Raw genomic sequence first — 14,556 nt, 5'->3', positions numbered from 1 at the left:
AGTCAATTACTTCAGAGGCCACGTTCAGAACACCTAAACGTATGCACTCTTCATGCATGCAAATTGGTGATTCTACGGGCAGGTAAATGCGAAATCAGCCATCTGTTTGTGGTTATTTTCTCTTGGGCCCCATATAACTAGAACCACATGCTTTCCCAACATTTATGAATCTAAAGCTGCACAGGAAATTTAAAAGTTTTGAATATTCAACACATTCTTTGGAGTATCCATATTAACCATTTTAATCCCCTTAAAACACTGATCTTAGCAGGCAGGTGAAGTGACAGTATAGGCAATTAGCTCTTCAGAATCAGGTGAGAATCCAGAAGTTGAAGGCACTTAACAAAAGGCTCCTTAACATCAGTCAAACTATTTGTTAGATTTCCTGTGATTTTGGTATTGTTTAGTGTTTGTTCATAAGCTTACGAGCTTTAATGGTGACTGAGGTGAAAAACAAGGAAAGAGTTGAAATCGGAAACAATACAGAAAAGGAAGTGTTCTACATTGTAAAAAAAAAAAAAAGGACAAGTTCTGTATGTTCACAGAAGGAAGTTCAATCATAGAGTGGATTGCGTGCTCTCCGTGAAGGAAACTGCAGAAGGGAGGAAGGAAGGGATGTAAATTGGAGGGAATTTGGAGAAAGTAAGAAAGAAGAAAGAGTGAGCATTACAAATGAGGAAATCCTTTCTACTTCTTTCAATCTTGGCACTGAAAATGGTTGCAAATAAGGCAATATTGTATTTGGCCTCATAAAAACTTATTTGAGAGCTTCAATAATGCTAAATCAACTATTGTTAAATTATAGGCATACCACTATATATATATATATATAGTAGTATATATACTGTATATATTCTGTAGTATATATACTGTATATATATATATACTGTATATATATACTGTATATATATATACTGTATATATATACTATATATATATATATACTGTAGTATATATACTATATATATCTATGTATATATATATATATATATATATATATATATATATATATATACACACACACACACAGTAGAAGTGGTCTAAGCACTTTTTTTTTCTTTTTTAGATTGAGACTTCTAGAAGAGGAAAACAAAGAATAAAGGGAAAAGATAGTCACTCATAGCATGTCTTATTACCCAAGAACATGAGGCAGTAGATGCCAGTGATTTTTGATTGATTTTCCATCCATTAAACCCTTGGAATAAAAAATAAGAGGAGTGGTGAGACTGTGCTACAGAAAAACCTGATTCTGTAACTATGAGCTAATCAGCTGAATCTAGTTTCAAACAAGATGGCTTTAAATATTGCCAAGGTAAATGTTCAATCAACACTCCAACGGGCTAGATTGTGAACAGTTACTTTTGTACAGTCTTTTACTCTGGTTTATTTTTAACCATGTACCTTGCTGTGTCTATTCCAAGGGCTGTCATAGTCTGGCGTCCACCTCTCTGGACTATTTTATTTGCCGCAACCAGTACCTCTTCCGTCGACGAGTAGGTATTGAGGTTGAATTCATGGGTTACGTTTTCTCCATACTGTACAATTCCAACCTGAAATATCAAGGAATTGTGAGTTATCTACCTAGCAATATGCCGTTTCAATTTTGCTCAGTTTAAACATGTAGATCAGATGTAATACATTTTAGTCTTTCAGATGAGTTTAAAAATCTATGAGTACAAAAATCCTTCTACTTTGACAGCAATAATCATTGCCATTGTGGATATTCATAGCCTGAAGAACAAAAATGGAGGTGCTGTTGCCAAACTTCTCCTATGATTGGTTTTATCTCTTCAACAGTTTTTACTGAATGACTCTGGTGGGCCTCGGGGGGTAGAATGTGAAACACACTGATAGGGTTTTGCCTTTATTTTCATGGGGCTTCTACAACTAGAAGGAGAGCAAGATTAAGCACATGACCATCCAAATACATGTATGTTCAACTGCCAACTCTGAAGAGGGCTGTAACAGAAAAGCTGTTATCAGCAAGTATAACCCAAGGCCCTAATTTAAAATGGGGGCTCAGGGAAGAACTTTCAGGAGTAATATTTAATAGGTGCTAGGAGGGCCTGTCCTGGATGATGGCTGAGAAATAGGATGGGGTCATGAAAGGAACTGTGCATCTGAAGAAGCTGAGGTGGGGAAGAGGGAGGCTCACTGCCTTTCTTTCTGTAGACCAGGCTGGACCAGGCTGTGAGGGGAGTGTGGAGCTAGGGGAGGCTAGTTGAGAAAGCAGCAGATGGATCTGGGGAGGGCACACGCGTGCGTCGTGCTTTATGTAGCTCAGCCGTGGCTTCGTTTCTCTCAGACCAGCCCTTCTCCCACCACTCTTTCTTGTTCTCTGTCTTCCCTCTCTTACTGCCTTCCTCCTTTCATTCCCTCTTTACTGCAGATTGGATAATGCAGGCAGAGCCACCATAAAGGAAAACAATAAAGGTCACATGCCTCCAGATTCAATTTCTCTTGATCCATAGACCTCTCCCCACCCCAGAGATACCCAGGTTACTTACCATTTTTCTACACCCTTCTTTAAAGGTTGATGTGAACCAATAAACTAATCTACATCAAGAATTATGCCTGAAGATACTTTTTGTTTAGTCTTTCTACCCCAAAATTAAGGACTCAAAGAATTCTTTACCCAAAAGGGATTTCTTTTCAGGTAGGAATTCTGGGCACTTCATTTCTTGGGTAGGGAACATAAGTAGAGACAGGGCTACCTTCTTTCAAAGCAGTCGCCCATTGGTAAAGTTGCCTCTGATACAGGCTTTAGAGAGAACCCTATTTCCAAGTGGAACAAAGAATCAGCATCTACCTTACCAGGCTCCCCTGCTGATAGCACTGTCGTTAGAAATCTTTAGGCTTAATTATATGTCTGTTGCTTTATCAATACATTTCCACAGCTAGGTCCTTTTGGAAACCAAAAGCATACTCTGGTGTATGCAGAAACAAATAAGAAAACCTCCAATTTAAAATAATCTTTATTATCTTTGAGCTACCTTCAAGAGTACTAGACATCTGTAAAAATTATGCCTAAATAAGAATACTGTCATGTATTTTTATGACATTCTTTAAAACATTCTTTCCTAATTTATTAAAATGATAGTAACAGAAATTACTATCACATCTGATAAATGAGGAAACCATTTAAAAAACTCACTCCCCACAGTGAAGGGGCAGAAGGGGGTGCAGTTTATGATGTGTTTCCTTTATCCCAGGGCTCTATCCAGCACTCTACTTCCTCTCAACAAAAATGCACCTCCTTAGTATCTCCCCATCCTCTAGTCACCTCATCCTGCTCGCTTCTGCCAAATACTGCTGCCATTTCATGGCTACTGAATGAATTCAATTAGTTAGCTAGCTAATTGAGACACACTAGAGAACATAATAAAGTTCAGAAACAAACAAATAAAGAGATCATATTTTAAAAATAAATAAATAGAACCTATTAATCTTTCCTGAGAGCTGCTTAATCAGGTATGAGATAAATAAGAAGTGACTAGAGAATATGTGACAGTGTAAAATAAGGTACATCATACACTAAATGAACATGTTGAAAGGAAATGCTTAATCCATGTCCAGGCTAGCTCTGCTCTTCCGTAAATGTATCTTTCACCTAATATCTGTCACTGCTGTCTCAAGACTGTGTGCTATTATATTTGGAAAGAAGATGAAGAGAGGAACCTTTGAGAATAAGGTAGGAAACAACCAACTAATTACACACAAAATAAAATGGATGAGGACACACCCATGACTTGCATTCCGGTTATTTCTTTGTCTTATAATTAAATGTTATCTATTATTCTCTACATAGAATTAAAATTATTTTCCCAGTTATCCTTACAACTTTTAGTTAGTAATCCAGGGAGACACTGAGTTATTATTAAGGGGAATCATGGAGGTTCGACATTGTCTTTGTGTATATAAATGTTCAGTACAAATAAAGATGAAATGATTTTGTTACTTAGATAATCATTATACCTTATTTTGGGTAACAAGAAAATAAATGCTGCTGTGAAAGTTAATTGCTCATCCATCTGAGACATCTTACAGAGCTGGTTTGTTTTTATTTCCCTTTGTTTTTGTTTGATTAAGCAAGCAGCTAAAGAACTTTAAAAATTGTCACTTGTGTCATTATTCTTGGACATTTTATTACTTGGATGAATCTATTGAACACCCCAGTCTCTCGTTTCTTTGACTTCCTCGGCTTCAGTAATGTTTTCCTCTAGCTCATCTGTGACATCTGCTCCCAAGGTCATATACTTGACCTTGTCATTTGGAAAAATTGCAGCACGTCAATGTCAATTTCTGACCATTAACTTCAGCTTATTTACCTAGTATATATAATTCATTCCTTGACCACATCAAGACTTCCAATTAATTCATAGATTGTACTTTTTTTTTTGTACCTAGCCTAGATTCCATGATCCATCACCACAATCATTTACTTGCAAACATTTAACTTTTTAAACCTTTTCTTCCCTCCATTAACTCATTTGGCTAACTTCCAACTCTGGCAAAGTCCAAATACCTCCTTGTGTGTGTGCTTCTGTGACACTGAGCGCTGCTAGACAAAAATCACACAACTTGTAGACTGGTCTCACTTTCAAGTTAGGACCATGGATCTCAAATAGGGTTTCACAAAGCACTGCCCAACAGCCCCCTAATTTTTGTTAATGAGTGCACTTTGCTTCCATTTGTTCAATTCAATCAAATTCTAGACATAAGCTGTTAACTCCTCAGGAAAAAGGGAGTTATTTGACTCACACGAAGAAAGGTGGAAGTCACACTAACTAAACAAGGCTGCTTTGTGCCAGAATATTTTACTTTTACAACACATTTTACATATCTTATAGAATTTACTATAAACGATTGCATTATCTGGACAAATTATCTTTACACCAGAAATAGCAGAGAATTTTTAGCACCTTAGTAAGTCAGAGATTAGTGCTTTCTAGCTTCTCTTCTCTCTCTCTCTCTCTCTCTCTCTCTCTCTCTCTCTCTCTCTCTCTCTCTCTCTCTCTCTCTCATCCATCCATCCATCTATCTATTTCTCTACCTCTCCATCATCTCTCTCTATGTACTTAACATATATATCACGTCTATAAGCTTATTCTTTGTAAATGTTAAGGTATGAGAACTTGTAACTGCCTGTCCCTCACCTTTTCTTTATACTTTGCTCTAACAACTCCACCTGAGCTTCTCTTCAGATGGCTGCCCTTGGGCTGCTGGAGCTGCTTTGTCCCAAAGGTTCAAAAAGCCAGAAGTGCCTGTAAGTTTTCTCCTGCCTGACCCTGGGCCCTGCTCCACAGGTAATGTCTGAGTGCAGGCAATGAAAAACCAGCCTTTTGACTTAACTTGGAGCTCCTCTTCCAGATCAGGCTGGGGCCTTGATTTCACCTGAAATCACACCCTTATTTGTCTTCTGTTGCCACTCTGTTTTGCTGCTCAAAATCCCTTCCTATTTTACTAAAGGAAGCACTCTGCCACTTGACTCCTCTCTTGGGGTTTGCTTCTGGGAAATGGGGCCTCAGGCAGCTATTATCTACGTTTCTTCATTTCTCCTTTAGCCCAGGCCAGACATCATTGCCTAGAACCAGACCATGTCAGGGGTTGGTCTCTCCACTGCTGATGTCCCTCCTTCCACTTCCACTCTCCTCAAATCCTTCTACTTATTGATGGCAGGTTAACTGTCTTGATGTTCTGCTTTGATCACCTAACCTTCTTGTTCAAAAATCTCCATTGCCTATATCAGTGACTCTGAAATATGCTTTAAAAGATAATTTTTATTCCAATTAAAATAGAAAACAGATAAAACTTTAAGTTGCTACTTGAAATACTAGGCCTGTGGATTAAAATGCTATTTTCTTCCCCTGACCCTCAGTCACTCAACAGTCTGACCCTACCTTCTGTGTCCTCCCTCCTTCATTTTGAGGACTCCGCCATTTTGAACTCCACACCTACCAAATCCCCTTCCTTATCGCCCCAACTAAGTGGAATTCTACCCATTCTGTAAGATTCAAGTTTCACTTTCGCTGCAAAACGCTCCCCACCTAGTCGCCAGTATAACCCATACTGATCTTCTCCTCTGAAATCTGAAGCAAACTTGTCCGTCCTGCTCCTGTGAGTACTGCACTCTTTTCAACTGTTTTGTATGCATGCTTTATCTTCCCAACTGCATTATGAGTTCTGAAGGGGCAAGCAGGGATAAAGAACATGGACTATGTCAGAGCTTTTGGTATTCTCTTATCCATTCCCACTGTTTTGCTTTGCTCACAGTTGACCCTCATACATTCTTACTCCATGACTGTAACATTTCACACGAGCAAGTAGAGAACTGAGATAGGACGGAAATAATGATAAGCAGAAAAAGAGAGATACAAAGAAGTGTGGGAAATGAGAAGAGTGGGCAGTGGAAACTCAAATCTCAGGGAAATGACATTTAGTGTAGGTCCCTGGCTGATACTGGACTTTAGGAATCAGACAGAGTAATGCCCTGTGCCATTTATTAATTTTCATCACAGGAAAATGGTCATATCACAAAACAAACATCTGTAATGCTTTGCTGAGTATTGGTAAAAAACACAGGTCAATACAAATAGTTTCAGTCTGAGCTTAGTGTATAATTTAAGGCACATGAAGTAGATTCATACTAGCATAATGTGTATGGATGCACATACAACAGAATCAAATAAGTGTGAGAATTAAAGAATAAGATAAAAAGTGAGCTAAGTGGTGAATACACATAGCGAGGAGGCTGAGGAGAGGGAATCAAAAACATATCCACTGTCTCACATTGACAAGCCTGTGCAGGAAGGGAGGAAGCTTCCTGATACCCTGATAAAGAATAGACAACAAGTTATGCAAGTAAAGCAGGAGAAAGCAAAGCAATCTGGAGCCTGGAAAATATGTCAGGATGATAAAGAATTTAAATGATTCTAGAAATTGAGAAAAAAGAAAGAAACAATAACCATCAAGTTGACTTGGAGCAACCAATCGCACTGGAAACCAGAGAGTGGAAGTTAAGGAGGGAGCAGGTGAGGAGTAATGGGGTGGAAGGAGTCTAGGCATTTTTGCTGAATGGAATTCAGTAAGCAAGATGACAGCTACTAGAAGCAACTGGGTTCGATGTGGACTTTATGTCAAAAGGGAGGATGGAAAGAGTAGCTTATGGCATCCGCAAAGGAGTAGATGAAGATGGTCACAATAGACACCTATAAAGGGATGTAAGTCACAAGGAGAAGGAACAGTTACTTTTCAGAGACAAATGGAAGGGATGCCTTTACCTCCCGGGGAGATCCAATTTGAACTTCTTAATTAAGTAGAACAAAAGATAGGTATATAATTACAATCTAAGGCCAAAGAGGCCTAAGAGCTGATTCAGGCTATAGCATAAACCAGGCACACAACTGGCTGAGGATTCTGTTATACGAACAAGACGTGTGTATCACTTCATTGAATCTAGTAAACACTAGATTTATAAACACTAAATTTATAATTCTTCGTTAGCTAAACCCCAAACTAATATCACCTTATCTCTTTTGCAGGGAATACAAGCATACTTTTTTATGTTACTAGGTATGATTTTAAAGAGAGTTCCATGGCCAAGTGATCTTAAAAAACAATGGGTAACACAAAGTTAAACATGCATCTTTAGAGCAGGAGCCCTCCTCTCTGTTTCTCTGTCTCTGTCATTATCATCTGTCTGTCTCTGTATTTTTCCCTCTACTAGTTGCATTAGGAAAAAAAAAGTGCCACAAATTTCAAATGGTCCAAAAGAGCAAGGCTTTCATTTACTCCTGTCCCCAATTTCTCTACTCCAACTCATAAACAAGTACTTTGGCAAATGTTCTCAGTCTTTAACATGAAAACATGCATTGCGAGTCACAAATCTGAAGACCTGATGCATTTTATTCTTATTTAAGGGAATGTGTGTGTGTGTGTGTGTGTGTGTGTGTGTGTGGAACATATTCAACACCTCAAACAACATGGCAAACATTTGCTTTATGATATTAAGAGTTACCTGCTTGTAAAGATCAATGAATTGTTCTCTGCATTCATCCTTGTTATATTTATGATACTCTGTCATTCACTGTAATTATATAAATACAAGCTTTTACCTCATTTCAAGGTTGGAAGTTTTTTTAGGGCGGTGGATTGGGAACAAAGTTTTAGAGTTTTTTTGTTTTTTTTTATATTGCCCATGACACCTAGCATAATACTTAATAAGATACTTCATAAATATCTGCTGAACTAAAATGAACTAATTACCCAAATGGCTTCATTTCTTTCAGGCGTGGAGATGAAAGAGGAGGCACATGAATGTGAAGAATACAAAAGGAAGGGCACAGTTAGAAATCACTGAAAGCAGGGCCTTACTGATTTTTCTCTCATGAAACTTAAAGTCACGACAGATTGACAAGGGAGTTCAAGAAAGAGAATGTTTAACGTAGCTGTTAAGTATGTTGAGTCAATGAGTTTTGAAGGAGTGGAATGATTCACTCATTTAGAATTATATTATTACCGTACATTGTTCATCAGAGTTATAACACTAGCACCTACATTTTAATGCCTGGCAGAACTAAGTTTCTGGGCTTTTGTCAACAGTCAACATTATCAAATCAATGGCTTTTTCAGGGGAATAAAGACAGGGTAAAACACTGAAGTTTTCCATGTTTCCATAAGAGGCACAATTTATTCTTCCTTTTACCAAACTATGGTACAAAGTTTGGTAAAGATGCATGTACTGTCATTAAGCCAGTGTCGGAATGTGACGATAGTAAAGGCTGCACTCCACGTTAGCTGTCAACATGAACCATTTTTAGGCTGTTGGCTGAAAACAGGCTTCACCTTTGTTACTATGGAAAAGGACATACATGGGACTGTTTCACAAGTAGATAAAGTGAGTCCTCAGAAACATTAATAAAGTTGATAGAAGATAGATATAGGTACTAGGAAAAGGGTGTCTTTAGCTGGCTTCTTGCTTCATGGAAGATGGTGCAATAAAATATGGATCCATGTTCAAAAATGCAAGGATAGGAAATTTGAAAGTGTTTTGGAGAAAAGTCTGTGGCAGAAATCAGAGTAGAGGGGAGTGGGGCTAGATGAGGGAATGCTTACAAAGAAAAGCCTGAAACCCAATGTAAAGGGGTGTCTGGGGGGATTCCCCACAAGCAAGTATCTTTTAGCTCAAAGACTTCATGAAGCAGAGTGAGAGATGGCAGTCACTACAATAATGATTTCCAACCCAAGGAGAAATGAAAAATCGCAGGAATTACATTTTCCCAATGTAAACAGTTTGCCTCCTATGTGCTAGGCAATAACATAAAACTCCGAACTGTATACCACAGGGAAAGGATTAAGGCAAAATGCTGTCATTGTGGAATTTACAGTCCAGCAAGAGACAGACACATGAAACAAAACGTGACATTACAGAGTGATGGATGAGAGCAGTAAGTGAAGGGTGTGCAAATACTGTGGGAACATGGGAGGGGAGGGAAATCTTCTTGAGAAGAATGGGTAGAATAATCATAGAAAATGACAGAGAAAGTGACATTTGACCTGAGTCTAAGAAGTTCACCTAGCACCTAAGGCTGGGGTGGAGAAGGGCACAGGAGGCAGAGGAAATCATGCAAGCATAGAACAATATGTTCAGGAAAGGCCAGGGTGAGAAGAAGCTGTGGGGCAAGAAAAGAGGTGGGCACCAGGGAGGCAGAAGGCAGTGGGAATGACTGGCCCCAGGTGACAAATGTCTTATAGTCCACTGGAGAGATTGGATATTACTGAGCAGGCAGCAATAATATATTTGTGTCAAGGGAAACACCATGATCTGAACTTTACCTTGGAAAGATAATTCAGGTGAGTGATGGATGGAGGTAGGAGAGAACGGAGTCCAGGAGGCTGGTGAGTGAGAAGATTCACACCACGTTCAGAAACTATAGCCTGATTGACAAGGATATGGCTGCACGGCTCAATCAGCCTTCTTTTCAGACCTCAAAACAATGAATCACACCTCGTATGTGAGACTTCTAGGGAAATGGCCATAAAATGTGCAGTAAAAGGAAAGATAAATAATATTCCTAAAATTTAATTAAATTCTCTCTTTCGTTTTGCCTGGTTTAATGTTATGCTGCACTCTTGATGGGAACAATCTAGACATTGTTCCATTAGTATATTTCACTTTTATATCAAGCCTCACAATTTACTGGTTTTATTTAGGGTAATGTACTCGTATTTGGCATATTTATATCATTCTCATTTATTATTAAAAGCAATGTTACATTTATGTATTGAGGATCAATAAGACCATCATAATGTTTATACCATCATATTTTTTATGGAAAGCTCAGAGTGTTTCAGGTTTGCTTTTATAGGTGGTTTTTTAAAAGGCAATTTTATAGCTTTTACCCTGTCTTGGGTAAAAAACTCGTTTACAAAAATTCCTTGACGATGTTTGCAAAAGTCTTAATGGGACCACACAGAAACATGGAAGAAACTTTTAATAACTACAGTTGTCCCGCTGTCCACCAGGGACATGTGCTGAGACCCCCGTGGATGCTGAACCAGTGGATATCATGGGTAGTACCGAACCCTATACATACTTTGTTTTTTCCTGTACATACTTATGATAAAGTTTAATTTATACATTAGGCACAATAAGAGATTAACAACAATAACTAATAGTAAATTAAAACAATTAAAACAATATACTGTAATAAAAGTTATGTGACTGTGGTCTCTCTCTCTCCAAATGTCTTAGTATACTGTATATACAGCATGAATATGCGGGGCAAAGGGATGATTCATGTCCTGGGTGGGGACAGAGCAGAACAGCGAGACTTTATCACACTACTCAGAACAGCTTGCAATTTAAAATTTATGAATTATTTATTTCTGAAATTTTGTATTTAATATTTTTTGGACTGCAGTTGACCACAGTAACTAAAACTGGGGGGAGCAAAACTGCAGATAGGGGAGGATTACTGTATTTGGAATTAATGTTTCTGTTCTGTCACAGGTGTTGCTTTTCTCCAATGTGTCCTAATTGTCATATGGAAACTTTCATGCAAGGTTTTTATTTGCCTGCCTGTTTTTCTCCTTCCATTCCCCCCCACCCCCCTTTTGCCTTCCTTTCCTTTCTTCCTTTCTTTTGTTTTTCTTTGTGGAGGTGACAATCACTATGGAATGTTTCATATCCCTGAGACTGCCTTTCAATATTTGCAATTACTCAATGAAAAATCTATGACTGCAGAGAATAGGCCATCATAGTTGATCTTTACCTGTTGTACCAAGTGTATAAATGTAATTGATATAACAAACAGGAACTCATGAAATACACAGTAGTTCCCCCCCTGATCTGCAGTTTTGCTTTCAGTGGTTTCAGTTATACCTGGTCAACATTGAAAGGAAAATTCCAGAAATAAACAATGCATAAATTTTAAATTGCATGTTGTTCTGAGTGGCATGATGAAATCTCATGACATCCTTCTCCATCCAGCCCAGGACGTGAATCATCCCTTTGTCCAGTGTACCCACACTGTGAACCCTATCCACCTACTAGTTACTTAATAGCCATATCTGTTATCAGATTGACTGTCTTGGTTTCATAGGCTTGTGTTCAAGCAGCCATTCTTTTACTTAGTAATGGCCCTAAAGTGCAAGAGTAATGATGCTGGTAATTTGGATATGCCAAAGAGAAGCCATAAAGTGCTTCCTTTAAGTGAAAGGGTGTATGCTGTACAATAAGATGGTTTGAGAGAGAGACCACATTCACATAACTTTTATTACAGAATATTGTTATAATTGTTCTATTCTATTTTAGCTTCTTGTTCATCTTTTACTGTGCCTAACTTATAAATTAAACTTTATCATAGGTATGTATATATAGGACAAAAACATAGTATATATAAGGTTCAGTACCATCCATGGTTTCAGGCATTTTGGGGGTCCTAGAAAGTATCTCCCATGAATAAGGAGGACCACTGTAATCAGAATGCAATTTTTTTTGCCCTTTAAAACTTATTTATGGTGGAGCTGTTCCATTTTTCCTTGATGGAAAGATAAATGTCTTATGATTTTTCTTATTCTCCATTTTTAAATGTCTGTTAATTAAAAAGTCCTATATTTTAATTTTGGTTGTACCACCTGAAATTGCTGTATTTGTAGGTCAACAAATGACCATATAGCAACAATTTCATATGGTTCATCCTAAATTGAAATAAAACCAACAAGACAAGCCATTAGTGTTGATTTATAATTAAGTCTTCCCTTCACCCCCTACTAAAGTTTACAGGAGGTGAGAAAAATATAGGTCAGAAGGGGCATGGCTGGCTGTTTCCCACTCATCTCCCCTTAAATTGCTCACTAGAGTTTCTGACCTTTCCAGGGACAGGCGTAGAGAAGATAAATAAAGAGTATAGAAACTCCTACTTGACTGGTAGTACGCAGATGTTAACAGGTGTTTACAACTTTCTTTGGGAGTCTCCCCTCACCTCTACCATTGCCTGAGTGAACACATTTCATTACTGCAGTGTGTAGAAATCAGGGCTATCGTCTGCTTTCCTGGGCAGAGACCCCCACTCACTTGCAGGAGATTCTACAGACAGGACCTAACATGACCCCATGATGCTCCATGGCAAACACACACATTCTTCCTATTGACAAACTCGGGAGTGTAGGCCGATCCCAGCGCAGCTACCTCTGCTTTGACTTGCCTGTCAGTGGCTAGGCAGCTGCTGTCTCACCTTAAGATATTTCAGGCAGGAGTCAGAAACTCACTGGTCAACTATGAGTTTCAACTCTAGTCAACACATACCAAGCTCATTGTATGATCCCATTGAAGCCTTTCTCACTAGACTCTTTCTACAGAGAAATCCTCTTCACAAATCTTATCAACTCCATTCTTAATGCCTTTATACCCTTGGTATGAATGACAAGTCCAAGAGTCCTCTATCTAGTTCTTAACTTTCCATCTTTGTAACTCCTCTGGGTAGCCTCTCTCACAATTCATGTTTATGTCTGCCCCTTTCAGAAATGGAGGTAGGGAGGGTAAGTAAGGAGGAAGAAACATTTCAGAAGCTAACTCTACCAATCTTAGGGCAGAGTTGGGTGCTTTCATTGTAAACAAAGCACATACACCAAAAACTTATTTAAATTGAGTTAGCAACAAATCAGGAAAAAAACAATGGTTAAAACAAATAGTTTTTGTTTTTGGAGAGAATTGCCATAAGATCATACAAAAAAATAAGCATACTTTTCAGTACACATTTCTTTGAAGAGGAAGTATCTTTCCAAATTTTCTATGAATGAATTACTATTCTGAATCCATTGAAGGAAGGTTAAATTTAAAGAGAGTTTCAATTGTTATACTTAAAACCCTATTAAATTCAGTTTAGTAGGAGTAATGTTCTAATAAATATGTCTTTCCAATACCTTCTGTTTAGAGCATTAGTAATGAAACTAGTCATTTACACAACTTACGCCAAAATAGACAAATATTAGAAAATACTAAAGCCTAAAGTATATACTTAAAAGAATATGAAAATGCCAGTTATAGAAAAAAGTCTTATCAAATGTCCACCTGTCAGAGAATAATACAAACATGCATTTATTATGGTCTACACGTACGCGTATATTCAACAAGTGCTCATCGAGAGCCTGCTATGTCCCAGCAAAGCACTGGGCTGGCCACTGACAAGGACAAAAAGGTGATGTAAAGTCTTCGCTCCTGAGGTGCCTGTAATCTAGAGGATGCGGCAAACTCTCTCTCTCTCACACACACACACACACACACACACACATATCAGTATAATAAAAATGCATTAGTCCAGTGTTTCTTCAACCTCAACCTGTTTATGAATTACGTGGATTGCTTACTAAAATGCAGGCTCTGTGGCCCCACCCTCAGGCATGCCAATTCTGAATATCTGGGGGTTACAATCCAAGCACCTCAGGGATTCTGAAGTAGGAATTCCATGAGCCACAGTTGGAGAGACACTGCATTTTACAGAAAATCCATGAAGGCAGTGGCTGTCTGTCTTATTCTCCGTGATTATCCAAGACCTATCACAGAGTCTGCTACTTAGTAAACCCTCAGGAAAAACATCTGAATAAATGAGCTCCACAATGAACGATACAAGAAAAACGTGACACAGAAATCCAGCAATTTAAGCAGCTCCTTGCTCTTTAGGGAGCAGGTAGGTTCCTTCAGATGAAGTTGGCAGATGCTACAAACAACTCAATATAGAGTTGCATTCCAAAATCTTCCTCTCTGTGGAATGGAGTCCTGGAACTGAGTAAATGTGATCTGATTCTCCTGCCTCCAAGTAAGTACAAGTCCCTCCCATTCACTGGTAGCATCTGGACCCCCCGCTATCCCCATTCCTCTGAATAGAGTCATTGTTCCCTAAGAGGAAGCCCTAACTCCATGAAGTACACTGGCAGCTGGAATTCCTCTGGTGATTAGGCAGAATAGCTCTTCTATTAGGATTCTCACTACAGAAATGTAAAATTAATTATAATTCTGATAGTTAGAAATATCAAATTTGCAGCAGAACGGGTTGA

At 38.4% G+C, this 14,556-nt stretch overlaps 1 protein-coding gene across 1 annotated transcript in view; it reads right to left on the bottom strand.

The window, feature by feature from the left end:
- ITGA1 (integrin subunit alpha 1) overlaps positions 1–14,556 on the bottom strand; it is a 152,340-nt gene that overhangs the window by 59,091 nt on the left and 78,693 nt on the right. The window contains exon 7 of the mRNA XM_019736210.3: positions 1,402–1,550. Coding sequence (XP_019591769.3) covers positions 1,402–1,550 — 149 coding nt within the window. The remainder of the gene's footprint in view (positions 1–1,401; positions 1,551–14,556) is intronic.

The sequence above is a fragment of the Rhinolophus sinicus genome, chromosome 3, assembly GCF_057876585.1.
Source record: "Rhinolophus sinicus isolate RSI-liver-muscle chromosome 3, RSI-T2T, whole genome shotgun sequence".
NCBI lineage: Eukaryota > Metazoa > Chordata > Mammalia > Chiroptera > Rhinolophidae > Rhinolophus > Rhinolophus sinicus.
Note: the sequence above shows the minus strand (reverse complement) of the source record. Positions and strands in the feature narration are given on the sequence as shown.